Here is a 27600-nt window from a genome sequence, read left to right on the forward strand (position 1 = left end):
ATTTGCAAACATGATTTGTCAAAGTTGAGGTGATTCAACAGCTTTTCCGCGAAGAACCTCACTCCCCACCAGCAAGGAAGAGCCCTTCTCTCTCCCCAATTGTTTTTCTCTCTCCCTTGATTCAGACTAGGTCATGTACTTGGCCATTTTGGCTGTATTTTTGGTGACTAGTTCGCAACCTCTCATATCCAACCTATTGGCCCTTGGTGTAGAAATCGGTCCCCTACCATGAGGTGCTAGTTCACATGACTCTTCGCGTAGACGTAAGTCCCCTGCCATGAGGTGTTATGTCCACACTTTGGAGTCTGTCCATAGGTTTGGAAGCGTAGAGATTGCCCAAATAGTGACACCCCCCAAAGCTTCTAAACAATTGGTCACAATTGAGAAACCTCCAAGTATGCTTCTAGGAGCTACGGACACTCATGGAAGTATACCTCATCCATCCATTTGGCATCCATGGTGAATAATTCTTTAACTTTACAAGGTAGCATCTTCGAAGCTTGCTGCTTATAGGCTTACGCTCCCTGTGAAACACAATCTGCTTTGGCAGTAACACCTCTTCCACCTCATCCACTTCAAATTAATCTTCCATAACCAGCTCTTTAGGCTCTGGATGCACATATTTGCACAAGAGGCTTACATGAAATGCATTGTGTATCCTCCAATGATTTGGCAAAGCCAACCGAAAAGCCTCAATAACTTGAATGGTCCATAATACCTGGCAAATAGCTGAGGAAACATCTCCTCTTTCCTAAGCCTCTTTTCAAAATCTAGCTTTCTCAAATTTCAACAATACCCAATCATTCTCTTTGATGTCCAATTGCCTTCTATGCTTATCGGCAGCCCTCTAGTATGCCACGCATAAGAATGTGTTGGTGGATAGTCTCCCTTTTGTTTAGCTTGTAGCACACAATCATTTCAGGCGTAGATATTACGCCCACAGGCCAATCAAAATGTAGATACGGACATAGACCACAATCCCTAGCCTCTAATCTCCAGCCTATTGGCCCTTGGTGTAGACATCAATCCCTTATCATGATGTGCCAATCCACATGACACTTGGTGTACACGTTAGTCCCCTACCATGAGGTGTCATGTCCACAGTACGGAGTCCATCCATAAGTCCAGAAGCATAGAGAATGCCCAACTAGTGACATTGGATCTTTAGATTTGACATTGTCCCACGGGTGAGATTGATGAGGAGACTTTGGGATATGGGAGTACCAACATATATGCTTTGGGGGAGGGGATCCTTACACTTTACGAGTCTATCATTGGCCAAGTACGGGCCTCAGGGGGTGACTCAGAGGTCGTACATAGCACTATCCGGGTGAATCACAGCTGCCCCCTATCTCCTAATCTATTCGGGCTGAGATATCTGACTAAATAGACAGACGAGGAGGACCAGGAGCACAATTGGTAGGAGTCTTGATACCTATCCTATTGTATGCAAACGACATTGTCCTTATCTCTAACTCACCAGAGGGGCTACATAGGCATTTGGATGCATTACGGGCCTTTTGCCAGGACGGGGACCTCATAGTGAACCTTGGAAAGACCAAGGTTATGATCTTCAATATCTCCCCACAGTGGATAGGAAGATCTACATACTAGTTTACGTATAGTGGGGAGCCTGTGGAGCATGTGACTTCTTATGTATATCTTGGGATCACTTTTGCTAGGCCACAATTCTCTATGCCAAAGGCGGCCGAAACCAGATTGATGCAGTGCTATGCAACCTTGGGCTCACTTGAGAGGTAGTGCTCACAGATACAGTTTCATGAGCTGAGGATGAAGCTCTAGCTATTTGACACACTAGTCACACCTACACTATTGTATGGAGCCCCCATCTTGGGTCCAAGTTCAGGAGGAGGAGGGGAAAGCCAACAGAGATTACTAAAGAGGCATATGATGGGTGGAAGCTGATGGAGAGGCCCCTAGTCATGATCTCGCACATGACTAGGAGTAAGCCATGCCACATAAGATTGTGCTAGCGGAGATGGGGGCATCACCGATTGTGACAAAGGCTCTATTCCAGACAGTGACGTACTACTGGAAGCAATGTTGCAATGAAACGAAACGTTTCATAGGAAAGAAACGCATTTCTTTCATGATGCCTGGGAAACCTACGTTTTTCGCGAGGCTATGTGTATAGATTACAAGAGATTGAACAAGCTGACCATTAAGAACCGTTATCCTCTTCCTAGATCAGATGACCTGATTGACCGGTTAGCAGGAGCGAAATATTTCACGAAGATAGATTTACGTACTGGCTATCACCAGATACGTATTCATGAAAGGCATGTCGAAAGAACCGCCTTTCGGACTAGGTATGGCCTTTACGAGTTTCTCGTATTACCTTTTGGGTTAACCAATGCTCCAGCCACTTTCCAGCAAATGATGAACAATCTTTTTCGTGAACATTTGGGAAAATTTGTGGTGGTATTCCTGGATGATATTTTGATATATAGTCGTACTCTTGAGGATCATGTCAAACACCTCACGATTGTCTTAGCTATTTTAAGACAGAATCGACTATGTGCTAAATTGAGTAAATGTGAGTTCTTTATGACCGACATCATTTACTTGGGACACAAGATCACTAGAGATAGATTGAGCATTGACTATGACCGAGTTCAGAAAGTTCTGGACTGGCCTATACCACAAACAGTGAAACAACTTCGTTCTGTTCTCGGTTTTGTTGTTTTTCTTCAAAAATCTGTACGGGAGTACTCTCAGCTCACACTACCGATGACCGACTTATTGAAAGGTCATGGACGTAAGTCCAATCAGCCTATCACTTGGAATAACGATTTGGATATGGCCTTCAGACTTTTGAAAGATAAAGTCAAGGAAGCATCTATTATCGAGTCTCGCGAGTTTGTGAGAGCTCTATGGTCTTGGAGCCTGGATCTAGTGCAGACGTGCACCTGCTTTATGCAGCCGAGGCCAGCAATCTCGAGACCCGCGAGGGCAGCTTCGTGGCGGTATGGGACGTCGCGAAGGAGATTGGTCGGTACGTCAACCTAGTTAGCTCAGCTCGTGGCTCGGTGGGGACAGCCAAGACTGTGGGCTCGCCCACGGCTGTCATGGTTGGGAGGTGAGTCAGGCCTGCACCCCCTTGCTTGTTTGTTTGTTCGTTTGTTTGCAGGATTCAAGTTTCGAACCAAGATCGATCACGAGGGGATCCGTGGGGATTTGACATGAGTACAACTCTAAAAGACAAGTATGTTATTTACATAATACATTGATCAATACTTACACTTTAGTACCTTGGGGCCTGTACTTACAAAATTTCTGTACTTTAATGGCAAAGACGCCTCACCATTTGAGTCCTCTCACACGATTGCAGTTCGGGTCCTGCCGAGAGGAACTAGAGCACATGGGCCCTCTTCCATACAAAGAAGAGGAACAGGTTGTCTACTGCTCAATTGGAGCGGTTGGTGTATTGCCATTGCAATCTCCGCCTAATTGAGCAGTCGGGCAATCCGATAGAGCCTCGTCAAGTCAATGTCGATTTTATCGACATTGAGAAGATGAAAGATGTCCCACAGATTCCTCACAAGGAGCACGACATATATGCTATTTTGTATGAGAAGTTGATGGCACCAGCTCATGGCACACAAGCATCTACAGTAGCATTATCAGGCGGTGCTAGTACTAGTGCAACAGCTGAGACGAGTGCGGCAGTTGAGCCACCATCGTCCTCTTCTGAGGGTGACATTGAGTCTACCGAGGAGAGTACTGATGAGGACATCGAGGATGTTGAGGATTGAGTGCCCAGTTGTTTGGCAGTGCCCATACTCCATATTGAGGACTCTAGTCTTTGGGGCTATCAAGCTTCTCTAGTTTACTATTTGTCATCATTCATGCATGATTGCATCTTTCAGGCTTCAGCATGCTTTACTTTGTGTATTTCAAACTTCATTTTACTTTTTTTGTATCAGCTCAGGATTCAAACTTTTTGTGATCACTTTGAGTGCCATTATTGATGATGAAATCCAGATCTTGATTCTTGATGTTGCCAATTGGTCAGTGACTCAGTTGGGTGCCCACTGTAACTGGGTCACCCAGATTCTTTAGTTTTATCTTGTAAACATGTTTTAATGTGTAAATGATGCATGTTTAATATTATTTTGCAGGGAAGGCAATATATTTTTAACATATTATAAACCTGTATATAAATTTTGAGGCCTGTACCCCCCCTTTTTGTATGAAACGTTTTTGAAACTTCTGGAAAATGAATGAAACGTTTATGAAACACGTTTCATGAAACGCCTAGCAACTATGACTAGGAGCTACCCCTGGCTTGCCTTAAGAGTCTTGGAGACAACATGCACTAGACGGAGACACACAGTGCTGGTATGCACAAGTGAGCACTTGGTTCGGCATACATGGCATGCAAACGGGGGCACCCCCCCCCCCCCCCCCCAATTCATATGGCATAGAGGCCCCCTCCTTTTCTCTCATCGCACAGAGTTGAACAAGGTCATTAGGAAGGACATTGTGAGACTAGATACTCAAAAGACCTGGCGTTCACCCGTTCAGCCCCCGGGGACAAAGATGGACTTCTACAAAGATCTTCTTTGCTTGATAGAGGACCTTTGCTTGACATAGGACGGTTTCATCATACACCCATGCTACACGGACACGCTCTGTCATTTGGTGTGTGATGTGCGATTGGAAAGATTTGCACCTCATCCCATCAATTGAGAGTGGGGACAACCAGATATGGGCCAGGGGGCAGTTGTACCAGAGGACAAGATATGCCAGCTTAGTCATACAGAGGCTGAGACAGAGGCCCACTATATATGCCAATGCCTAGTATAATATGCGATCAGGATTTTTAGTATCCATGATGATGTATTCCATGGACATTATGTAATCTTTTCATCTCATAGGTCATTTTGGCCTTTGTAGACGTTAATATAACTATCTCCCTTTCTCTCTCTCAAAGCTACTAAGATATACTTAGGGGATGACCTAACACCCTTGCAAGTGGAGCACAAAAAACCTGAATTCGTCCAAGTCATGGAAGCCCGTCGAGCGGGGAAGTGGGCTGTTTACTGCGAGGGTAGGGGTATAATCACAAACAAACGCCTTGCATAACGGCGCGGGGTGTGTGAGACCATAGACAAAAATCACATGGCTGTATGCAATTGCAATGAAACACAATAGTCTGACCTGGGAGGTTTTGCAGAGACATTCACAAGGAGAGAGATCATCTTTTACAGAGTCACCAAAGCCCTGCGAGAGGGCCACCCGAGGTGTCTGATATGTTTGGGAATCAACCCAGGGCAAACATGTTTCATTGGGCATGGGGCGGCTCCTATCCATGTTCACCATCATGTAGACCACATTTATGAGGATCACCTCTCCCGCCATTTTTCAACCCTTTGCATCTCCCTCCCAATATCCACAATCACATCCCAACTTTCATCCATCATTGATGACTCCGCCCATGCCAGATTTCCGTGCATCAAATGCTCTCGATCTAGTTTACCGATGGGCTTTCGGCCTCAGAATGGGTGTGATATGATGAGGAATGCAAAGCCACAAGGCTCCGCCTCCTAGGCAAGAGAGAACATGAATTGATCTCAGCATGTGAGATTTAAAAAATCTTCCATCAACTGACTCATAGGAACAAGCGTGCATTTCTTGCTAGACGAGAACAAGAGTAATAGAAGCTCTTCTTGAGCGAGAATAACTCAGAGGCATGGCACATTCGTGAGGACCCTCCCCCCATCCTGCCTATTAGAACATTTGCAAAAGCTGCAGCTCCCACGTGACATGCTTTGGGGTGTGATGGCTCTACATGAGGCACTGACTGGCCAAGTTCATCCACAAGGTGGACTCTTTGGACCTATATGCAGTACTATTGGGATCAAACAAGGTTGCACTCTCTCCTACACTCTTTGGTCTATATATTGATGAGATAGAGGCCTTGGTGGTCATTCATGTAGTGGTGCCCATATTTCTATATGCAGATGACACTGTCTTGATCTCAGATTCAGCCGAGGGTTTATGGAGACACTTATGAAACCCTTACCGTCAACCTTGGCAAGACCAGAGTCATGGTCTTTAACACATCCTATGCTGTTGCATAACAGCTATCCTTCTTGTACAGGGATGCCCCTGTGGAGATTCTCAAAAGGTATGTATACCTTAGAGTGACCTTTACGAGTCCTCGCTTTTAAGAGTCCTTGCTTTTGCATGACCACCATTGATCAAAGGCCATGCCACCCTAGCCTGTCTAGAGAGGCAATGTTTCTAGGCCCAGGAGCCTCGCACCAAGTGTTGGCTTTTCTCGACACTTCTGTACACCCACCAGCCATGTATGGTGTAGCTTTTTGGGGACCGGGGCTAGGAAAGGCTACCTGAAAGAGCATAGAGAGGCTAAAAGCTATGATGTTGTCATGCATAATCAAATGTAAGATGTTGGTGCCATATAACGTGCTAGCAGACTTCAAGGTGGCCCCACTCGCCATAGATGCCATCTTTCAAACCATCACCTACATTCAGCGGAGCGGGTGAGGTTGGCTGGCCTGCCATCCACCTCATTAGCACCATCATCATCATTATCCTCCCCGTATGGTGCTCGGAGGTAGTCGATTGGTTTGATGCACATAGCCTCCACATGGACTGTCTCTTCCCTTTTCAGTATTTTTGGGCCTCTCACGGAGGCAAGAGGTTAACCGAATCATGTGGTTGCGTCTGTTGCAGCTTTACATACATGTGACATGTGTGTCTCTTTCCTCTGAGCTTGGCAAAAAAACCCAACTTTACAAGGACCACTTCTGGAGAGTCTCCGAGAATAGACTTTGGTAACACAAAAGTTCCATGTGTTTAACCAAAGACAGCATCCACTATCTTGAAAAAGTAACCCAATCTGAAAAGGACCACAATAAGAGGATGTATATCCATGCACCTCCAAGGACATGACATGAGAACAGCCCCATATCATCAGTTTCCCCAACGTCACTAGCAGACAAACCTTCTTGGATAGGCGGGCTGCACTCAAGCGCACACGTTCACATATAGGGGATGATCTCACCCCGGCTTTGGTGGCACACCGGCAAAAAACGATGGGGTGACAATTCATGAGGCCCGCAAAGTGGGCAAGTGGGCAGTGTGCAGAGATGGTTCAATCATTATCACTGGGCGTCGGCCCAAACAGGGGCACGGGGTGTATGAGACCAAAAATCTAAGGTTAGCAGTATGGAACTACAACCACATGCTATGATTGGATCCAGGAGGTTTGAGTGACTCTCACGGCAGAGTTTCTGTAGAGAGACGTATCAGAGGACTGAAAGGGGTTTACCATACATAGCCGGGTTCGAGTGGGAGTCACCTTTCTGAGGTGAGACCCGCACACCAGTACATGGCTCAGGAGGGGTAGCTGTCTTTTTTAAACAGCATCGTTTGACAGGACGAGGTCGCACACAGTAACTTTGGGTGTGGCCTACAGCTTACTGGGGATAGACTCTAGAGCCATTCCACATTGTTGTATGTTATTTTGCGCTGAGATATACCATGGTCATTATTGTATGACTTTGGTTCATAGGCCCATTGTCTTGAGTAGACACTTAATATCCAAGACATGCTCCACCGCCGTCGAGCTACCTTTCCACGTGACGTAGCTGCAGGACACCTCTCGGCCATACTCATTAGCCCTGTCCTTGATATATTGCAGTGTGGTATACCATCTAATGGGGACTGATGCTCCTTTCATGTTTCATGTTCCTTGTATTCCATGTGAGATTTCCATGGACATTTTTGTATCACTCCAGTGAGATAGTTTTGATTTGTTCTCTTTTATTCTATTTTCCGTTCATGATGAGATATGCCATGGACATTACTGTATCACTTTGGTCTGATAGGCCCTTTGGGTCTATAGTAGATGCTTAATATATCTTTCTCGTCTCCCATGGCTAGCACTAGAGTCCTCCGTAGTTATATTGTGAGAGCGAGGAGAAGCAGCCGAGACAAGCTGGATTTCCCTCCCTGTTGACACAGCCAGCACCATTATCGACACATGCATGGTATTCGGAGGTAGTTGAGTGGTTTCATGCACATTTCAGAACAGCCTAGATTCCCCCTACCTCGACCTCCCACCACATGAGAGATCAACCGAATCTTCTGGTTAGATCTACCCAAGCCACACATCATCGGACATGGTTGTGCCCATCAGAGATTGGAAAGAACTGTGAGTTCTACAGAGATCACTTTCTTAGACTCTCTGGATGGATTCATTCAGATCCCGGGATACATACATATACACGTCACATGTTCTGCGTATCACAATTGGCAAACTCAGAGTCAAACAAGCAAAGCCAAGGATACACCACAGGAGGACATGCAGAGTATCCACCACGGGCGCGGTAGAGGATGAGGCCCATTATATGTTTAGCTGTCCAGCTTACTGCTAGACATCGGGAAGATTCCACTGCCTCCCTTCGGGTATCACATTCACATGGGTGATACCAAATGAGGATCAGAGATATCTGGGCATGTACCTGATGGAGCACAGACAACACATGGATGTAGTGCACAGGAAGAACGTTGAGAGATAGGCCCAACCCTCGACAGGACACCTCCCAGAGAGCCATCACAGATTTCTTTGTGGTACACATATCCACATCAGAATCAAACTCGACCACCCATACGAGTGCCTCTGCTCTGACATCAGACCCCAACACGCATACCCACGATCTGGCTCCGCACCCCAGAGGAGTTCTTAGCAAGAGAGCTCAATCCATTCTAAGATGCAGACGCTCCCAACCCAGAGCATCAGGACCCTGCACCACACAAAGACAAATCCAAGAGGTTCTCCGCTGACATGACATGCTCCCATCACAGAGGCCCTCTTTCTGCCCTGAGATTGGTACTGGCTGAGGAGGGATCATAGGATAATCATCTTCTATCTGGATGTATACACACATTGGTATTTTTCATTTCCTTTTCAGTTCTTCCATGGCTCAGCATATCCATGGTAGCATTGTATTACTTATGGTCTCAAAGACTTAGGTCTTCCATAGACGTTAAGATGACTTTCTTTCTTTCTTTTTCTCTCTCTCTTACACACACACACGCTGTCACATAATCAACTATTGTCAGCTAGTCTCTATTATCAGCTAGAGACTCTCAATTTAACATAAAAATGGAACTTTATTGATCACTCAAAATACCTGTAGAACTACTTCTGAAGACTTCAGTTCCAGATAGTGTCCATCCTCACGCCTTGTAGAAATCTCGTAGACTTCATTATTCACGCCTATCGACTCTGCCAAAAGCTTGGCTAATCCCAGATGGCTGCCTTGTGAAGCATAAAGCAAAGTAGAATCTACATGTCGAATGTGGAAAAAAAAATCAATGAAGTGGCTGAATGCAAGGTAAGTAAAAGAATGTAAAACAGAATCCACTTACCTAGAGGAGTGGAGAAAATACGCTGAATAGGACTGTAAAATATGAATTGTATAGGGCCTTGTTGGAGAGAGTCCTGGGTTTTACTCATCAAATTCGCTTGAGAAAAGGTATTGGCATCAAGAGCTATATTGTTCTCTGGGTCTGCAGATGATTGTGTGGTTGATTTCGCCTTCACGTCCTCTTCAAGAAAGTACAAGGACAGCCCTAAACCATCATCTTCAAGTATTGCATACTGGTTCTCATGATAGCCAATAAATGCACCATCACAACCTGCACTAGGAAGCTATGCTGTAAGTAAGGTTTTATAACTCAATGCTGTCTGTTTATGGATTATATATATATATATATATATATATATATATGCATCTAAGAAACAAGATGTTAATACAAGAAACAGGGGCACGTGTAAGCAGTAAGCAATACACAGGAGATTGTAAAAACATAGAAAGAAGCAGAGGGTCTACGCAGCATGGTCATTAGCAGACAGACAATAGCTGATCACAAAAGCAGCTTAGTTTCTTTGAAGAATGACTTGCAGACAGACAGTAGGCTCACCCTCTATAAGCTAACTCATCCAGCTAGTCACGAGAACCTGAAATGGTCCCATTTGAGCTTACTGGACATAGAACTACCATGTATCATTCATCACTAGGCATACTTAAGGGTCCCATCCATCATTTTGGATCTCCAAGCATGCAAGCCTGTGAAGCAAGAATTAAGCTCCCATGCCCTGCCACAGGGCGGGGGGGAGGGGGTGGGGGGGTGGGGCTAGGATACCTAGGCCAAACCTGAAGTGAGTACCACATCTTTTTTTTTTTTCCGGGAAAAGGATCCTTCTATTAGTTAATGAGAAAACGCCATAAGGCTACAAAGCTCACCTCGCAAGGAGGGATAAAACACAGTGAACTCCTGAGCTCCACCCCCGTGGCTGGCCGCTCTCTAGGGGGGGCTACCTAGTAGTACATGTGGGAGGTGAGAAAAGCCAGACTGGAGGCCTGTAGTGCCAAGTGACATCCTCGCCCCTCGCGGTGAGGAAAGGGCCAGGGTGCCAAGTGCGGAGGAAAGCCTTGCGGCGCCCTCTCATGCGATCCGAGTCGCCCTGGAGTTTCCCCCAGTGTCCTCTCAAGGTGTGAATGATGTCCACCCAGAGGGCCTGTATGACCTCCGCCGGTGGAGTCGCCTGGCGGTCAATGGCCTCCCTGCATCGGGCTCTCCATATGTGCCAAGCCGTCATGCTGCTGATCATCTCCCATCTGTGCCCGACCCCCTCCTGAGGGGCTGCCGATGAGAAGTCTGGCGTCGGAACCACCGCCATCGCCCTGTCAGAGACCTGGATGGTCGCGCTGCCAGGGACGTCCTCATATCCAAGGGCCGGGCCGCTGTCCGTGGCCCAAGCCACCGCACCCCACGTCACCAGCATCTCACCTGGTGAGCCTGCAAAAACCATCCTGAGAGCGCGCTGCCAGACCTGCTGAGCCTGTGGGCAATCCCATAAGCAGTGCCGCTGCGACTCCTGTGCATGGCCGCACCGAGGGCAGGACGCTGGGTGTCTGCCAAAAGCTAGCCATGCCCCCACAGCCAGTCCTCTATGCGCTGTGAGCCAGAGAAAAAGCGTCACCTTCCGGGGCCGGAAGCTGGCCCACAGGCGCTGCCAGAAGTCCCTAAGAAAGGCAGGGGAGAGCCCCTGTCGCCGCCAATGCTCGGCCGCCGCCGGGGTGCTCGCTATCCTGTGCCGCTGAATCCGCCGCCCCAGCCTCGCTGTGTACTGAAAAAAGGGGATGCCTGGGCTGGTAGGGGCCAAGTAGGGATCTCGCCAAAACCACTCACCTGGATCCCAGGTGAAGGCGAATAAGAGGCCTGCTGTCCCAAGCCCATAATCTCCAAGAACAGTCCTCTCCTATCGAGGCCGGTGAGGGGTCTACATGCCACTGTCTCTGATGAAAGCCGACCACCCGCACCCTCTGAAGAATACAACCCTGGAGCCCATCCAAATCTAGTCGTGTCCTCTGAAGCTGGCCACCCTCTCCCACCTCGAAAGTGAGTGGGGCGACTCCCTCCGCTGTGCCGCAGACCGCTAGAAGGATCTCATGCCGAGTAAAGACACCCATCCACTGTGGAGGTGGAGGGTCCTGTACTGGGGTCCGCCACTCCCGGGGGATGGCCGCCTCGATGTCCTGTCTCATCAACTCTCTGCCCCTCATCCCACTGAGTCTCCTCTCCTGGGCCTCAAGAGGCAGCTGCTGAAAACATATCCAGTCGTCCAGGGACTGGGCTGGGCCGGAGCTCAAAGGGCCCCACGACACGTGAGACCGCGATCCAACCATATGGCCACTGGGAAGTCGAATCAAGGGGTTCCAGATCAATGGCTGCCTCAGGCGCTCCTCATCGGTGCCCGGAGGAGTCTGGAAGAGTGACGGCCTCAGATGCGACCAGGCCCTCAGAAGGCTAGCTGCAAAACGCTCCTCGAAGCCAAGGCCCACTCCTCTGGATCGCTGCTCTGTAAAGATCCACCTAATGCTGGGGGTCCAGGGGCCGCTAAGAGAGGGGGTGCGGCTGAGCATCCTGGAAACAAGAAACTCCTTCCACGGCTCAGCGCCTGGCAGGAGGCCACGAACTACCAGCTTGCCAAGCAATGCTCGGCTTTGGCAAATAGGATCAACAATGCCCAGGCCGCCTCTCTCCCTCGGCTGAGTGATCACCGCCCATGCCACCTTGGCCCTGGCGGGCCACCCGTCGCCACCGGACCAAAGAAAGTTCCTGATGAGCCGCTGCACCTGGCCAATGCATGCCCGAGAGAAGGCCCAGCAGGAAGTGATGTACCACATAGTAGCAAGCAGAACCTGGTTGGCCACAACTACTCGGCCAGCCAGAGATAAACGAGCGGTACTCCAATACAGAAGCTTCTTCCGAATGCTCAGAAGAAGGGGGGCTATCTGCTGCTCCGGAGATATGTCAATGCCCACATAACATCCCAAATAACGCACTGTAGTGCCAGGGGGCAGCCACTGAAAACCGTCAACTGGCCTCCAAGTCGGGGGGGGCATAGAGCTGACCCACAGCCCACACGACTTGTGCCAGTTGATCAAAGCGCCCGAAGCTCTGCAAAACCTGTCCATGGCTAAGGCGAAGCGGCGGAGGTTCTCCTCACCTCCCTGAAGATAGACAGCAGTGTCATCCGCAAACTCCGAGTCTAGGAGCTCCTCCGAGGTACGGATGGGAAGCTGGAGGCCCCGCAAACCTGTATCCTGTGCCGTCAAAAAAGTGCTCATGGCCTCCGCCACAAAAAGAAAAAGAAAGGGCGCTAAGGGGCACCCCTGCCGCACCGAGCGCGAGAGCTGGAACCTCTCTCCGCGCACGCCCTGTATCAGCACCTGGCTATGAGCCGATGAGTAGAGTGCAGAGACCCCACGGATCCACTGAGGGGGGAAGCCCATCCTCTCCATAGTGCCTTCCAAGAAGGCCCAGTCCACCCGATCATATGCCTTCTCGAAGTCGAGAAGGAGCACTGCCAGATCCTCCTGTCGAAATCTAGCCAGAGCCGTAGCCTCCCAGAAGGAGAAAATGTTATCCAGAATGCTCCTATCCTGGATGAAGCCAGTCTGCGTGGAGTGGATGATGTCCGGAAGGTGAGGCTGAAGCCGCCTGCTGATCGCCTTAGCTAGGACCTTGTAGGCCGTGCCTAGCAAGGTGATCGGTCTCCACTGTCTAATCTCCAGTCTGTCTCCTCCCTCTTTGGGGATCAAGTGGATCAAACCCTCAGCCATGCTGTCCGGCATGACTCCTGACTCCATAATCTCCTGGAATGCCAATCTGAAGCCCCTGTGTAAGAGGCCCCAGTACCTCTGGAAGAAAGCCACCGAGAGACCGTCCTCTCCTGGGCATTTGCCCCGAGGTAATGCCTGAAGAGCCTCCTCCAGTTCCGTATCCGAGAAGGGGGAGAGAAGGGAGTGCTGTAAATGGGCCGGCACAACCGGTCTCGTGAAGCTCCAGACTGCCTCCCGAGCCTCTCTCACCCTGTCATCTGCTGGCTCAGCAGAGAGAAGGTCCCTGTAAAAATCTGTGGCTATAGCCCGAACCCTGGGGGGATCCACCACAACCTGGCCATCAGCCTGCCGGAGACGCCTGAGACCCTCTCGTCTGAAGCGAGGCCCTGTCGCCTCAAAGAAGTCTCGAGTCACTCTGTCCCCAGCCTGTGTCCAAAAGGAAGCCCGAGCATGGAATCGGAACTCCACCCTCCTCTCCTCGATGGATCTGATCTCCGTGCGAGCTGACTCCATCTGCTCTGAGATCCAAGGGCTCGTAGGATCCCTCTCCTGGAGTCTCTGGAGGGACGCTAGACTCCTCCGTAGGCTCCTCTCCTGCTCTCTGAAAGCCTCCAGCCGGTCCAAGGCAGCCTGTCTGAGCATCTGGCTAATCTCCTGTAAGCCACTGGCAAGATCGCTGGCTGCCGATCCTCTCCTGAACTGCAGCTCCTGCCAGACCTGCTCAACTCCGATCGCAATCTCGGGCTCCTCTATGAGACAATCTGGAATCCGGACGCTCTGGCTCTGCTCTCCTCTCGTGGGGTCCTCAATCTGGAGAAGCACTGGATGGTGATCTGAAAACGAGGAGCCTGCAAGTATGCCCACTGTGCCACCTCTATCACAGGCCCACTCATCAATGTAAAATCTGTCGATGCGGGATAGGTTAACCCCTGTGGCCCGTCTATCCGAGCGCGAGAAAGATAGGCTCCCCTGCAACCTGCCAAACTCCGGGAGAGTCCACGGATACTGGCCTCTCACCTGAAGCACTAGTTCCTCCCAGGCAGCTAGCTCCGGCCCATGAATGGTCTCCTGGCTGCCCCCCATCCTGTCCTCTGCATCCTCCAGCATGTTGCAATCCCCTCCGAGGCACCAGTGGTCTGCCAAGGGGAGGGACTGCCTAATGGTGCTCCAGAACTCGGCTCTCCCGGTCGCCCCATTAGGGGCGTAGAAGTTGAGGAAGCCAATGCGGTCTTCCCCAACCCGAAGGATGATCCACTGCGCACGACCCTGGACCAGAATGCCAGAGTCCACAACTTCAGATAGAAGCTGCTCGCTGACTGAGATGCATACTCCACCCTGGTTCCCCTGGGAGCCATATGCCGGTGACCAAAAAGTGTGACTCCTGCCAGGCAAGATCTTCCCGCAGGTGCGGGTACGCCCAGCAGAAAGGTGGTGCTCCTGGATGAAAAGGATATCGATGGGTCCTCCAACGAGAGCCCTCTGGATCTCCTGGCGAAGTCTGCCCCGGCCAATGTAGCAGCGATGTCCACCGAGACCCTGGATGTTCCATGAGAGGATCCTCATGGATGAGCTATGGCAAGTGAAGCAGCCTCCACTGGCTCACCCCTCTCAGCCGGCCCGGATGATCTGCCCTCCACTCTGTGAGTCTTGGGCGCCGGCTTGGAGGGAGAATAATCACTGTCTGTCCGGGTGCGGAGTCTCTCCAAAAAAAGGGTGACATGTCTCTGTGTCCAGCCCCACTCCGCCTTCGCCCTGTCCAGGGCATAGGCGTGAGACCAATCCTCTGCATATATGTATCTAAAGGTAGGCTGCACCCTCGGGGCGGCATGGAGGAGAATCAGAAGCACCGCCTCAACTGAGGTGTGGACCGGATCCGCCCGCCAGTCTCCTATACCAAACAGGCTCATGCGGGCTGAGTGTAATCGGGTCTGCAATAGGTCCGTGAGCCCCAAGTCACTGAAGTGATGAGAAAACTCCAGTATCTGATCACGCAAAACTTCCTCTACAGAGTTGCAATCCCATGCTGTGTCTGGGGCAACACTGAGAGGAAAGGAGAAAGCCACCATGCTGCTCACCACAGACGGAGAACGAGAGGGATGGCACACCACGCAAACTCGCAAGGGCGCGACCAGTGTCTCGAACGGGCCAGCATCCAACTGGAGGCACCTGAAAAAACCGTAATCCACTGGTAGCCCCATCACTCGCGGGGGCCCCCCAGGGGAGGCTGGAGAGAACTCTGTGGCGGGCGAGGCGAGGATCGCCATCTCCACCGGCCCGGAGTGGCGGTGGAACAGCCGCTGGACTGAGCTCTGGCCTACCCAGCTGCGCTGCCCCGGGGCAGTGGGTGGTCTGGCGAAGTATCCTGGAGAGGCCGAGGGAGGGATGGGGGCTCGTGGCGAGGAGGGGGGAGAGCGAGGAGAGGATGGAGAGGCATCTGCCAAAGGATAGGTGTCAGGGGGGGCCGCCGGGGGAGGCGGGAGAGGGGGGGCTGGGGGGGGAGAAGGAAGGGTGGAAGGAGTGCTCTCCGGGTGAGGGGAAGGGGAGCCGGGGGTCGAAGAGTGCGGCCCAGGATCCTCAGGAATCTGCTCCAAGGAGGGTGGGGGGCCCCCCGCGGGGGGAGGTGGGAGCGGGGTCTCCACGTGGGAGGCTCCACCAGCGGCCTCAACGGGCACTGAGTCTGAATCCTCGTCCATCGGGGTGGGACCTGCTGGCCGCCTATCCCTGACAGGAGCATAAGTGCGGGTAGGTGCCTGTACGCCAGCCGGAGTCGCCTGTCCGCCAGCCTGTGCTGCCTGCTAGCGTCTGCGACGACGGTCCCTGCGGGCCGGGCGTTTCCGCCGGCGAACCTCCTGCCATCCGCCAGCCTCCTGGGACTGCGCGGCATCCTCCGCCGGGGCCTGCTCATCAGATGATGGCGCCTGCTGTGACGAGCCAGGGATGTCCGGTCTCTGAAGTGGATGGCCACCCCTCGGGTCTCCTGCTGCAGGGGGTCCGGAGGCGGCATAACGTGAAGGATGAGCCCCCTTGCAGGGACAGGCGCGTGCGAGATGGCCCATCTCCCGACATATGTAACACTGGCCGGGGAGGCCCGAATACTCCACGCGCTGTATCATATGTCCTCCAGAAAGACAAGGGAGAAGGATCGTCTTCGGGAGGGACTCCGGTGACGGAACCACAACCCGAATGGCCGGGAGTCCTGCTGCCCGAGCAGTCACTGAAGCCGCTGTCTGAGGCGTCTCCACCACCTGCCCGAACGCCTTGCCAATGGATGACAAGAGGGGCAAGTACTCCCTACGGAGTCCAGGAAAACAGATAGTGACGGGGAAACCTGTCGCGCCTGCTAGCGGGTCAGAAGCGGGGTCGAAACCATGAGTCCATCGCGCCAGGAACGCCCGGGAAGAGCGGAGGGCAATGGGGCTCCGAGCCAGCACCATCTGAGCTGCCTGTGGGGACTCGAAATCCACCTGATAGTAGCCACGTCCCAAAAAATCCACGCTGACGATCTTGGCGGGCACGCCAACAAGGCTGCCTTGCAGAAGGTCGCGAAGCTCTCTCCGCATCGGACGGCTACCCACTATCTTGCAGACCAAGGAGGAGGCCTCAAGAGCGGAAACTGTGGAAACAAACAACTGAAGATCTTCAGCTGTGAACTCCAGACGGAGACCGGAATCGGCAGGGTTAGTCGGAGCGGCTTCCATGGAGTCCTCCAGAGGGAAAAAGCCAGAAACCGGGGTCACCAACGGGAGGGACACAGCCCTGCGAGGAAAAAAGAGAAGCGGCGGGTTACAGGATAGCGGGGGCGGGGCGCCGGGGGGGGGGGGGGGGGAGCTGAGGCGGGGAGGAGATAACGGTGGGCGGAGGGGCGGGACGGAAGGGAGGAGAAAGAGGGCGGAGGGGGGAGAGGTGGCGAGGGAGAGAAGAGAGGGGGAGGCTAAGGATGATAGAGAGGCGGAGGAAGAAAGAATGGGGAAGGAAGTAAACGGCGGGGGGAGAGGCGGGGAATGCAGCGAGGAGGGAGGCGAAGGAAGAGAAGGCGGGGGGGGGGAAGAAAGCGAAGAAGAGGAGGGAGGCGGGGGAGTGGAGGCGGGGGGGTGAAGGCGGGGGAGAAACGCGAGGCAGAAGGCGGTGGGGAGGCGGCGTAGAGGGGTGCGATGAAGAAGGCGGGGGAGAGGGCGGAGGAGACCGCGGAGGGCTGGCGGGGGGGGGAAGGTGAGGCGCGATGGCGAGAAGCAGCGTGGGGGGGGAGAGCGGAGCTCGCAGGCGAGTCAAGTCAGTTTTTTCGAGCATTCAATTTTCTTGCTTGAGTACCACATCTTTATGCCCATGACAAAAACAATTCACAGTTGAACACTAAATATGAAGATGGTCCAAACTCCCTCAGGCAAGCAACTAGATGGCAGCTTCGCCTAGTTCCAAAAGTCTCATAAAACTGCTTACCATGTATCACCAATCTTCCCACGTCAAAAGTTTCCCTTCAACTCATTGAAGCTTTCTTACACTCTAATAGACTACAAAACTTTTAAAGTCTGGAACTGAGCAACACCCGTGTCTATCAAAATCACTTATGCAATATTGTTGAATTCAACTCTACTCAACGAATCCAATAAAATGTGGACACTTCTGCAACCTAGCCTGAACAATACCTAAGGAATTTCCTTGAAATCTTTTCGAGGTGTGAAACTTAGAAAGAAGTTTAGAATCTACCGATTGGTGGATTTTAGAAACTTGAAAGGGAGAGTTTCATACAAAAGATGAACCACAAATTTCTCGTGCAGAATATTACGTACAAAACAAAAGATTTTGCAAGCATAAGGAATTGGATACACAATTGGGAACTCTGTTGCAATCCTTTACTGCAAAAAACACAGCTCATACTGGTCTAAGTTTCAAAAATACAACATCACAAAGAAAAAATTTTGCACACAAAGGCAATATCTGCAGTGGTTGATATGATGAGGCTAAATCTGGACCACAAACAACACAAAATCCTGCATTTCAAAGACCAAAGTTTTGAATTTGCTGATCTACAATCTAAATCTTAGCTGTAGCAGACTTATAACACCAGTCTGTTGTATCTTGGCATACACAAAAAAGCACAATTAAAAGCATTAAAAATATCTTCTCTTAGCAAGAGGGAAGGGAAAGGGGGGGGGGGGGACGTGCTGCCCAGCTTTTTCTCCCATCATAATCCTCTTCGTTCCACATAAACTTGGACTCACGTATAATTCTATCAGAGGAGGTTTCTAGGGAAGATCCCATGACGCAAAACAAAAAAACACTCAGCTACATTTTCTCCTCACTCTCCCATCACAATTTCACCATCTAGAAGAAGATCCGATTGATGAAGGGCCCAAGCATACAACCAGCACGCCTGGCTCTGATACCAAAGTAACGACAACATACCTCGGAACCATATTAGGTTAGGATGACCTGCATCAAACATGAAGTCGATGACCACCATAGAATTAGGCTAGCGGCTCTCCTCCCCCATCTGTAGGTCTTCTTCCCAAACAACCCCCGAGTCTGAGGTCCGAATTGCCGTGAGTCAACTCTGCTGGCATCCTATACCACCAGAGACCGCCAACCCGACTAGAGCTACTCGTGGCCCTGAGGTCCATCATGCCTTGGTAGGTGTCTCTACTGTGAGGATATCTCATAATAGTCACAAATGATCCCAAGGTACGTTTTTATAGTAAAAACTGGCTTTTATTAGTCCTCACCTCTATTATTGAGCTTTTAACCGTTAGCTTTCGATTGACCCAAAGGCCAATCCAGACCTCAACCTTGCTAGCCCTTTAGCCTCGTAGGGGGTCCTATCAACCCCTAAGCTTGGTTAATCCCTAACCCTAACTCTAAGTTAGCTTTTTCAACCCTAACCCTCAGTCTAGCTGACTTTGGGTTAGCACATCTAACCCTAGGTACTCGACCCATGGTTAATATTGGCCTAGTGCAGTTCAGCATGTAACAGTTTGGATGGTCTCTCTGGTAAGGCAATGGGCAGTCAAAGAGTATGCAATCCTGAGCCCGAGTGGTCAACGCTGCCACTGGCCCCGCCCAGCAGCGAGGCTCTAGTCTCTAAGACCTAGCCAACAGAGAGCTCAATCAATGGAAACCGCATACCTATAGTTGAGGAGCTGGTTGACAATGCACAGTTCGTCAACAAGGCGGTCACAGATCTGGTCATGGGTGGGTCTCCTTCAGTCTTGCAAACCAAGGCAAGGCTACAATCAAGGCCAAGAGCTGGAGGCCCATTTCAGAAAAAGAGCACTTGAGGGCGGCCTTGGTTCGGGAAGGTGAAGCAGCTGCCATCGAGTCCTCTTCTGAAGGGGGAAAGACCACAAGCACTCACAACTACCTCAAGCACTAATTAGAGAGCAGCTAGAAGGCATAAAGAAAAAAAGAGAGAAGCAAAGAAGGAAAGCAGGGTTGTTAGAGGCATTAGAGGCGTTTCGTTTTTTTTTTTTTGAGACATTAGAGGCGTCTGTTTTATAATATATACACATATATATACACATATACATATATATATACATATACATACACACTTTTTTTTTTTTGTAAAGCTTCATGTCATTAATTACAGGTGGGAAACCTCAAAACGAGGAAAACCCACCAAAAAGATCACACTTTTTATTTGCAAGTGGGAAACCTCTAAGCGAGGAAAACCCAGAAAAAGAAGAGTAACTATAGGCTTCACTACCTAGAAGCAATCAAAGTAAATCCTATAAGCATCAAGAGTGATGTCCCCAGCATCATAAGCAAAATGAAGAGCGTGACCAAGCGAGAACTTGAAGTAATGGAAGGGAACAATGTCATTGGCTTGGAACATGAGGTTGTTCCGAACATGCCATATGGTCCAAAAGACCCAGAATCGGACCCAGCTGAAAAATACAGCAAACTGAGACTGTGATGCTTGTAACACCCCAAAAAGCCAAAAGCATCTGTGAAAAATGCCCGAAGGGAAACGAAGGCGAAGAGCAGTCGAGACCCGGCGAATGAACGATCTGGAGCATACGCAACCCCATAGTAAATGTGGGACAGTCTCCTCAGTAGCTTTACATCGGACACAACGTGAAGGCGCAATATGACGTGCATGTAACAAGCTACCAACAGGAAGAGCACCAACCAAATAGCGCCACAAGAACAGGCGTTCTTTAAGAGGCAGATGACTTTTCCAAATGCGAAACAATGTACGTTTCCACCACATTGAAGATTTGGAGAGAGACCATAGCTGATTACCATGTCTGACTATCCATGCATCCGATTGCAAGAGGGCATAAACTGTCCCATCTGAAATACATTTCATAGCAGTGGTTCCAAGATTCCAATCAGATAGACGGGAATCCACATTCAAGCGAGGTAAAGGAGAAATATCAGCAATCATCCGCTGAATTTCTGTCCAAAGATGAGAATAATGGGATCCCAATTGAAAACGATCCGCCGCAACAGAGAAGGAAAGAACCTGACCAGTGTCATCCACCACCTGATGTATCTGACAAATTCCTTTTTGAGATAGAAAATATGCCTGACGAGGTGAACGGTCAACCAAAGTGGAAGAAAATACACGACTCCAATGCAAACTCTCTAGCCGCAGGGAATTGCCCATCAAAGATCGGGAACCATGCCATATCATATGTGAAGTAACTTCCTTCCAATCAATAATGAGAGAAGAAGTGAAAGGACATCCCGGAATGTGTCCTTCAAGTTTTCCACATATAAGATCCCAGTATGTGGGTTGCCAATGACCATAGAATGGCGTGACAATATGCCGACACAAATGGGACACCATGAGAGTCCAGGGTTGCTGCTGATCCAACAAAACCGGCAAAAGCATAGCTTTCCTAGCCAAAACATGACGTCTCAAATCCAAAATATTCAGGCCTCCAAGGCGCTTAGGAGAGCATAACTTGTCCATGGATAACAATCTGAGGCCCTTTCCACGAGATGAAGTGTGCCAGAAATGCGCCAATATACTTGACATAAGGGACTTCAAGCGGGATTGAGACCAATATAGCAAAGGTAGATAAAACTGCACATAAGCTACAAGAATGCATTGCACAATTCTAAGACGCACATGAAGCGGCCAAGTGGACAACTTCCAATAATGTAACTTGGAGTGCAAGCGCTCGGCTACCCAATCCAATTTCCGTGTAGCCGATACAGTCCAACCCAGCGGATAACCCAAATGATGAACTATAATGTTCGGAGGAACAAGTTCGCCTGGCCAAAGCAGCTTATGCCAATCATACTCAGTCAGAGCCAATAGTTTGGATTTACGAAAATTCACTTTGAGGCCTGCTGCCAATCCAAACAAATGAAGAGTGTGCATAATTTGTTCCACATCATCTTGGTGATTGCGAGGCATAAAGAGAGAATCATCTGCATAAGCTTGCGCAATAAAATGTTTCCCAGAGGGTAATTTCAAGCCCTGCAATCTTCCAGACGAAGTCAAAGATTCCAAATACATAAGCAGGGGATGAGTAGCAATCGCATAAAGCAAAGCACTGAGAGGACAACCTTGCCTTACTGAACGTCCCAAATGCCAAGGATCTGTGAGAAAACCATCCAACAAACCGGTAGAGGTACTGTCAGCATACAAGAAATAAACCACAGAGGATAGCTTAGGCCCAAATCCCAGCCGAAGCATGGTATCTGCAATGTAATCCCAAAGAACAGTGTCAAATGCCTTTTCAATGTCAACCTGCATGACCAATACATCTTGTCGAGTGTATTTCGCATACTCCATGCCAATGATGACATTTGCTAGATTATCAGTAATTTGCCTTCGTGGAATGAAGCCAACTGAGATGGATGCAAACCATCATGCAAAAACCCTTTAAGTCTATTGACAAGCATTTTAGCCAGCAATTTATAAACCACAGGCATGAGCGTAATCGGCCTCCATTGCGAGAACTCTTCACAAAGTGCTTGCTTTGGAATCAACTTGAGCAAGCCTTCTTTCCAAGATGAAGGCAAAACCTGTTGCTCCCATGCCCTGTTTATCATTAACAATAGTGGCTGATCCAGGTAGTGCCAAAACGACAAGAAAAATTCTACAGTAAGGCCATCCCAACCGGGAGATTTCCAACGGCCCAAATCACACAAACTGGCATACAATTCTGTCTCCGTGAAGGCGGCTTCCAAAAGTTGAGCCTGGTGCGCCGATAAAATCGGTGCAACTTGAGATAAAAACAAGCGACGAGCCTCTCGACCTTCCTGCGTGAGAGAAGAGGCCTCAAAAATCTTGCCATAATGAGATTCCATGGCCCGTGCAAGCCCCACACGAGAGGTAGTCCAATCACCAGTCGGGAGTTTAATCCTCTTAATAGTTTGAGACTGCCTAGAAAGATGTAGATGACGAAAGAATTACACACACACACACACACACACACACACATATATATATATATGTATAGATATGTATACACACACACACACACACACACACACACACACACATATATATATATATGTATATATATGTGTGTGTACACACACACACACACATATATGTACATATATATGTGTGTGTGTGTGTACACACACACATATATATGTACATATATGTGTGTGTGTGTGTGTGTGTGTGTGTGTGTACACACATATATATACATATATATGTGTGTGTGTGTGTACACACACACATATATATGTACATATATGTGTGTGTGTGTGTGTGTGTGTGTGTGTGTACACACATATATATACATATATATATATGTGTGTGTGTGTGTGTGTGTGTGTGTGTGTACACACATATATATACATATATATATATATATGTGTGTACACACATATATATATATGTGTGTGTGTGTGTGTGTGTGTGTACACACATATATATACATGTGTGTGTGTGTGTGCACACACACTTTTTTTTTTGTAAAGCTTAATGTCATTAATTACAGGTGGGAAACCTCAAAACGAGGAAAACCCACCAAAAAGATCACACTTTTTATTTACAAGTGGGAAACCTCTAAGCGAGGAAAACCCAGAAAAAGAGGAGTAACTATAGGCTTCACCACCTAGAAGCAATCAAAGTAAATCCTATAAGCATCAAGAGTGATGTCCCCAGCATCATAAGCAAAATGAAGCGCGTGACCAAGCGAGAACTTGAAGTAATGGAAGGGAACAATGTCATTGGCTTGGAACATGAGGTTATTCCGAACATGCCATATGGTCCAAAAGACCCAGAATCGGACCCAACTGAAAAATACTGCAAACTGAGACTGTGATGCTTGTAACACCCCAAAAAGCCAAAAGCATCTGTGAAAAATGCCTGCACACACACACACACACACACACATATATATATATATATATTTTATAAAACTGTCCATGGAAACTCATCATGGAATACTAAGAACATAGAAACATGAGAGCAACATCACCTCCGAGTAGATGGTATACCACTCTCCAAAATATCAAGCATGGGGCTAATGAGTATGGTCGAGACGTCTCCCTCAGCTATGTCACGTGGAAACGTAGCTCGATGGCGGTGGAGCATGTCTTGGATCTGGAGCTGATGAGGTGATCGTGGCCGACCCGGGCGGGGGGGGGGGGGGGGGGGGCACGCTGGAGTGCAAAGGCTCGGTTCAAGGTAACTCCTCTCGGGCGAGGTAGGTCTTTTTAAACCCCCCCTAAATTCAACTAATATGGGTGTATCTATTTGTTTGAATGGAGCCTTCTCGAGGGTCCACAAGATCCACTATGTCGGTGTCCTCCACCTCCTGGGTCTAGAAGAAACTGGTGATGATTGGCTGGCGAGGGAGGGGACGGAGTGGCTAGGGCCAAATGTCTGCAGAGCTCAAGCAGGAAGAGGCCCAGGCAACGTTGGTCTTGGAAGTCAATGATCCTAGAGAGTGGACCAAATCCCTCACGAAATAGACAGTGAAACCTCCCACAGTTCTCATAGTATATTGGGTAGCGGCATATGTAATGCTCCTCCCTCTCAACCTCTGTGGCATAGTCGGCAGATCCTCTCCTCTTTGGGTCTCCGTGTGAGCTTCCCGGATCTGAAGATGCGCTCAGCTCTACCTGTCTCCACTCTGAGGCGGTGGGATGAAACCTGTATCTGGCCAATTGCAATCCGCATGGCATGGGACATGTGAACACTCAAGTAGCCCGACTGCTGGATGAATCCATCCTCAATGAGTGTGAGGAAGTGATCTTTGTAGAAGTGCATCTTCGTGGGGAGCTCCGGAGGTGTGATCCATGTGCAATGTGTGTAGAGGCTGAGAAGATCTACCCGGATAACCTGGTTGGTATCCTCGTGAGACAGCCGCAGAAAAGGGGAGTCCAAATTGTACTGAAGGGGGGGTAGGTGGTCCACGCGGAGCCCATGTATTGAGAACCAAGTGGAAACTAGTGCATACCATACTCCAGAGTGGCCCTCAAGTGCTAGCTGTACGGAGGACTCCAGGGCAGCCTCCGGTATCTGTGGGGATCCATGTGACTGATGCGATGGAGGTATGTGACTGTCTTGAGCAGTGCATCGAATACCATTGGGGCTGCAGCAAACTCTGCCTGGATAATCTCGTGTGGGACTGATGGTTTGTTGCGGATCATACGGGAGAACATCATGACTTGGGGCCTCTCAACTCGCTGCCAATCCTCATCGGATAAATCTGGCCCCAAGAAGGCTGCTCCATATATCAAGGTTAGTGTGACGAGGGTGTCAAAAAGCCAGCCCTTCGTCCTGGGCTCCTGGAAATATGCCTGGAAGCACTGCCGCAAGAGAGAGAGAGAGAGAGAGAGAGAGAGAGAGAGTCAACTTTCAAGACCTTAGATGGTAGAGTCTAGACCATTAATTTTTAAAGAAATTAATGCATGATTGCACACTCAAAAAAGTGAGTAGATAATAGATTCATCATTCATCATTGAAGAGGGCACATCAAAACGAGTCATACATGCCACATGATCAAAAAGATTCATGGCCCAAGGACCACACTCCATACATCACTGACAGTCCGAACTATCACATCTACCACTAGAGCTTCACTCTCATCACTACTAGGAGAAGGCTCCTCACTAGATTCAAAATGAAAATCCCCATCTGAGATGAGATTGCCATCATCATCATACTCGGGGCTCCAAAAATCTACATTCTCAAGGGTTGCATCCTGACAAGGTGGTGCGTCCTCATCCGCAACATAAGTAGAAGAGCTAGCATAGCCCCGTCGACAACATGTTTGGATGGGTGGTCGAGCTCCTCCCCGTCTAATCTGCTAGCCTCATCCGCAACATAAGTAGACGAGCTAGCAGAGCCCCGTCGACAACATGTTTGGATGGGTGGTCGAGCTCCTCGCCGTCTAATCTGTTAGCCTCAACTCGCCAAACTATTATCTCCTCTGCTCATGGTGGTGGAATGGGAACCACTAGCAGCAAGGCGCCCACAACCTCCACTAGAAGTGGCATGCATATCTATCTCCTCTAGCTCTCTATGGAGCTCAACATAGATGGGATCTTCTTCTGTCTCTTGCCTCGTTTGAAAGCTCCCAAGGTTCTTTGCATGCAATGAGCTTGATGTCATCGGGATTTACCTACATTGAAGTTGATACAACAATAACTTGTAAGTTGTTACAAGTGACTAAATAGAAAGCATTAAAATTAGAAATTTAGATTAGACGTGAAGCTCTTGAAGATTTCGCACCATCCGCAAGCTAATGCGGCAATACACGAGCCGCTCTAACTGGGATGTGCTAAGCTTCTTCCTAATCTTTGTGTGCACGAGGGAGTACGCACTCCAATTCCTCTCGCATGCACCTGGGTAACTGGGAAGAGCAATTAGTACAAAATCAAAATTTAAAATTTTAATAATGGGACTAAATAGAATAAAGAATTAGAAGAGGCAATGGCAAATGATCATCACCTGGGTAAGGATCCTCAAGGCAAAAGCTTGTAGAGATGGGATGAAATAGCCATACATCTCCCACCATGAGAGTGGCTTCACCATTACCTCTCTTCTCCTAGAAGTAGGACAAGTGTATGATTGACAGGTCAAGAAGTTGTAGGCAATGAGCTCCTCGTCCATCTTAACTCATACATCGTCATCAAGCACACGACACATGTAGATGTCTGCGTTGGACCGGACCAATTTATTTGAGAAGAGTTACGGTGTTTTGTAGAGAGGGTGGATGAATGTTGCCATACCATGAATAGACCTACGCATCCATCGCCACTTCCTCTCCACAATGGTCTTGATCTCATCAAGCCTATACAAGCACATGCCACATTGCAAAAATTAAAATCAAGCTTACAAGTACTATGTACACACCTCGATTTAAGAGTGCATCAATTAAAATAGCTTACTAACCTCCTTGCATCAAGTGTCGTGCAAGCTCGGAGCTCCTCAATCGTCTTTCTCATAAAGTGTGTGAGATGGTCCAAAGTGGATCCCTCCATGTCCGACATGCAAAGTACTCGATACAATGGAGTCATCACAACTATGATTGCCCATGCATCATCCCAAAAGGAAGGATCCAAGCACTTGCATTGCACCGCGTAAGCCTCGAGGCTTAGATGATCATCCCATTGAAGCTCACTACGGACGGCATGTTCTCTCTCCAAAACAATCCCCATGTAGGAAAACCTTGTTTTGGAGGGCTTCACGAGCTCCAATCACGAATGAACACGGAAGATAGCCAAGGTTTTCACCTTCTTCGTGAAGAAGGTCACAATGGTGGTTGCTTGGGTCAAAATGTCCTTGACCCAAGCCAACTTGCCGATATCTTCCATGAGCAAGTCAATGCAATGGGATACGCATGGAGTCCAAACAATCATCGGAAACTCCTCCACCATGCGACCCATTTGGTGACGACTTGCACCACATTTTCACGGCCAGCCTATAACCCAAAGTACTCATATAATAATTACTAATATGTGATATGTACTATGTTACATGTAGACTTATAGTATGTACTATGAACAATGGCCTTGTGTAAAATTTAAATTTACCTCAATGATCGCTTCGCGGATGTGTTGCAACATGAAGCGGCTACTTGTCTTTCTACCGGCTTACCCGGCATCCACCACGCATAAGAAATACTTGCCAAGAGGGCAAGACACGAGGATATTGATGATGCTTCTCCTCTTCCGATCGCTCCATCCATCGAGAGAATGCTACATCCATACTTGGCCCATCCCAAATGAATGGGCTTAAGTGATCTACCAATCCTCTCCTTCTCCTCGGTGAGTTTCTTCGTCCTCATCTCAGCGTAGCTCACTCCAGTCCACCCCTCGCATGGACCGACGGCGGCAATGGCCTTGACCATCCTCTTCCATTGTGGGGTTTGAAGAACATGAAAAGAGAGATTACACTCAATGATGGTGCGTGCAATCTTGATCTCCGCCACTCGTTGCCACTTTTTGACAAAGGCCTTTTTTTTTCTGGGAAAAAGATCCTTCAATT

The 27600-nt window shown here is 49.1% G+C and overlaps 2 protein-coding genes across 4 annotated transcripts in view; both read right to left on the reverse strand.

Annotated features, from left to right (window-relative positions):
- LOC147634713 (Transducin/WD40 repeat-like superfamily protein) overlaps positions 1-27600 on the reverse strand; it is a 159406-nt gene that overhangs the window by 53367 nt on the left and 78439 nt on the right. The window contains exons 15-16 of the mRNA XM_086803867.1: positions 9427-9696; positions 9189-9343 (exon numbers count right to left, since the gene is read on the reverse strand). Coding sequence (XP_086659993.1) covers positions 9189-9343; positions 9427-9696 — 425 coding nt within the window. The remainder of the gene's footprint in view (positions 1-9188; positions 9344-9426; positions 9697-27600) is intronic.
- On the reverse strand, positions 23063-26890 carry LOC147634714 (uncharacterized). Of its 3 annotated transcripts, none has more exons than XM_086803868.1 (5): positions 26506-26626; positions 26343-26404; positions 26062-26158; positions 25843-25955; positions 23063-25732 (listed from the first exon to the last, which is right to left on the reverse strand). In XM_086803868.1, the coding sequence occupies exons 1-5, from the start codon at positions 26513-26515 to the stop codon at positions 25640-25642; spliced, it is 375 nt and encodes a 124-aa protein (XP_086659994.1). In that variant the 5' UTR covers positions 26516-26626; the 3' UTR covers positions 23063-25639. The 3 variants fall into 3 exon arrangements, 2 of the variants coding, with proteins under 2 accessions (XP_086659994.1, XP_086659996.1); XR_015266781.1 differs by having other exon boundaries at positions 25603-25732; positions 25843-25963; positions 26506-26890; XM_086803870.1 differs by lacking the exons at positions 23063-25732; positions 25843-25955 and having other exon boundaries at positions 26092-26267; positions 26506-26890.

The sequence above is a fragment of the Cibotium barometz genome, chromosome 10, assembly GCF_041138505.1.
Source record: "Cibotium barometz isolate CiBa-2024 chromosome 10, ASM4113850v1, whole genome shotgun sequence".
In the NCBI taxonomy this organism is placed as follows: domain Eukaryota; kingdom Viridiplantae; phylum Streptophyta; class Polypodiopsida; order Cyatheales; family Cibotiaceae; genus Cibotium; species Cibotium barometz.

What these genes read in the sequence shown, in the direction of transcription:
- LOC147634714 (XM_086803868.1), bottom strand. An exon ending in CCTTGAGGATCCTTACCCAG is followed by an intron (nt 25,956 to 26,061) that starts GTGATGATCATT and finishes CCAGTTACCCAG; the next exon opens with GTGCATGCGAGAGGAATTGG. An exon ending in GCCGCATTAGCTTGCGGATG is followed by an intron (nt 25,733 to 25,842) that starts GTGCGAAATCTT and finishes ACTTCAATGTAG; the next exon opens with GTAAATCCCGATGACATCAA.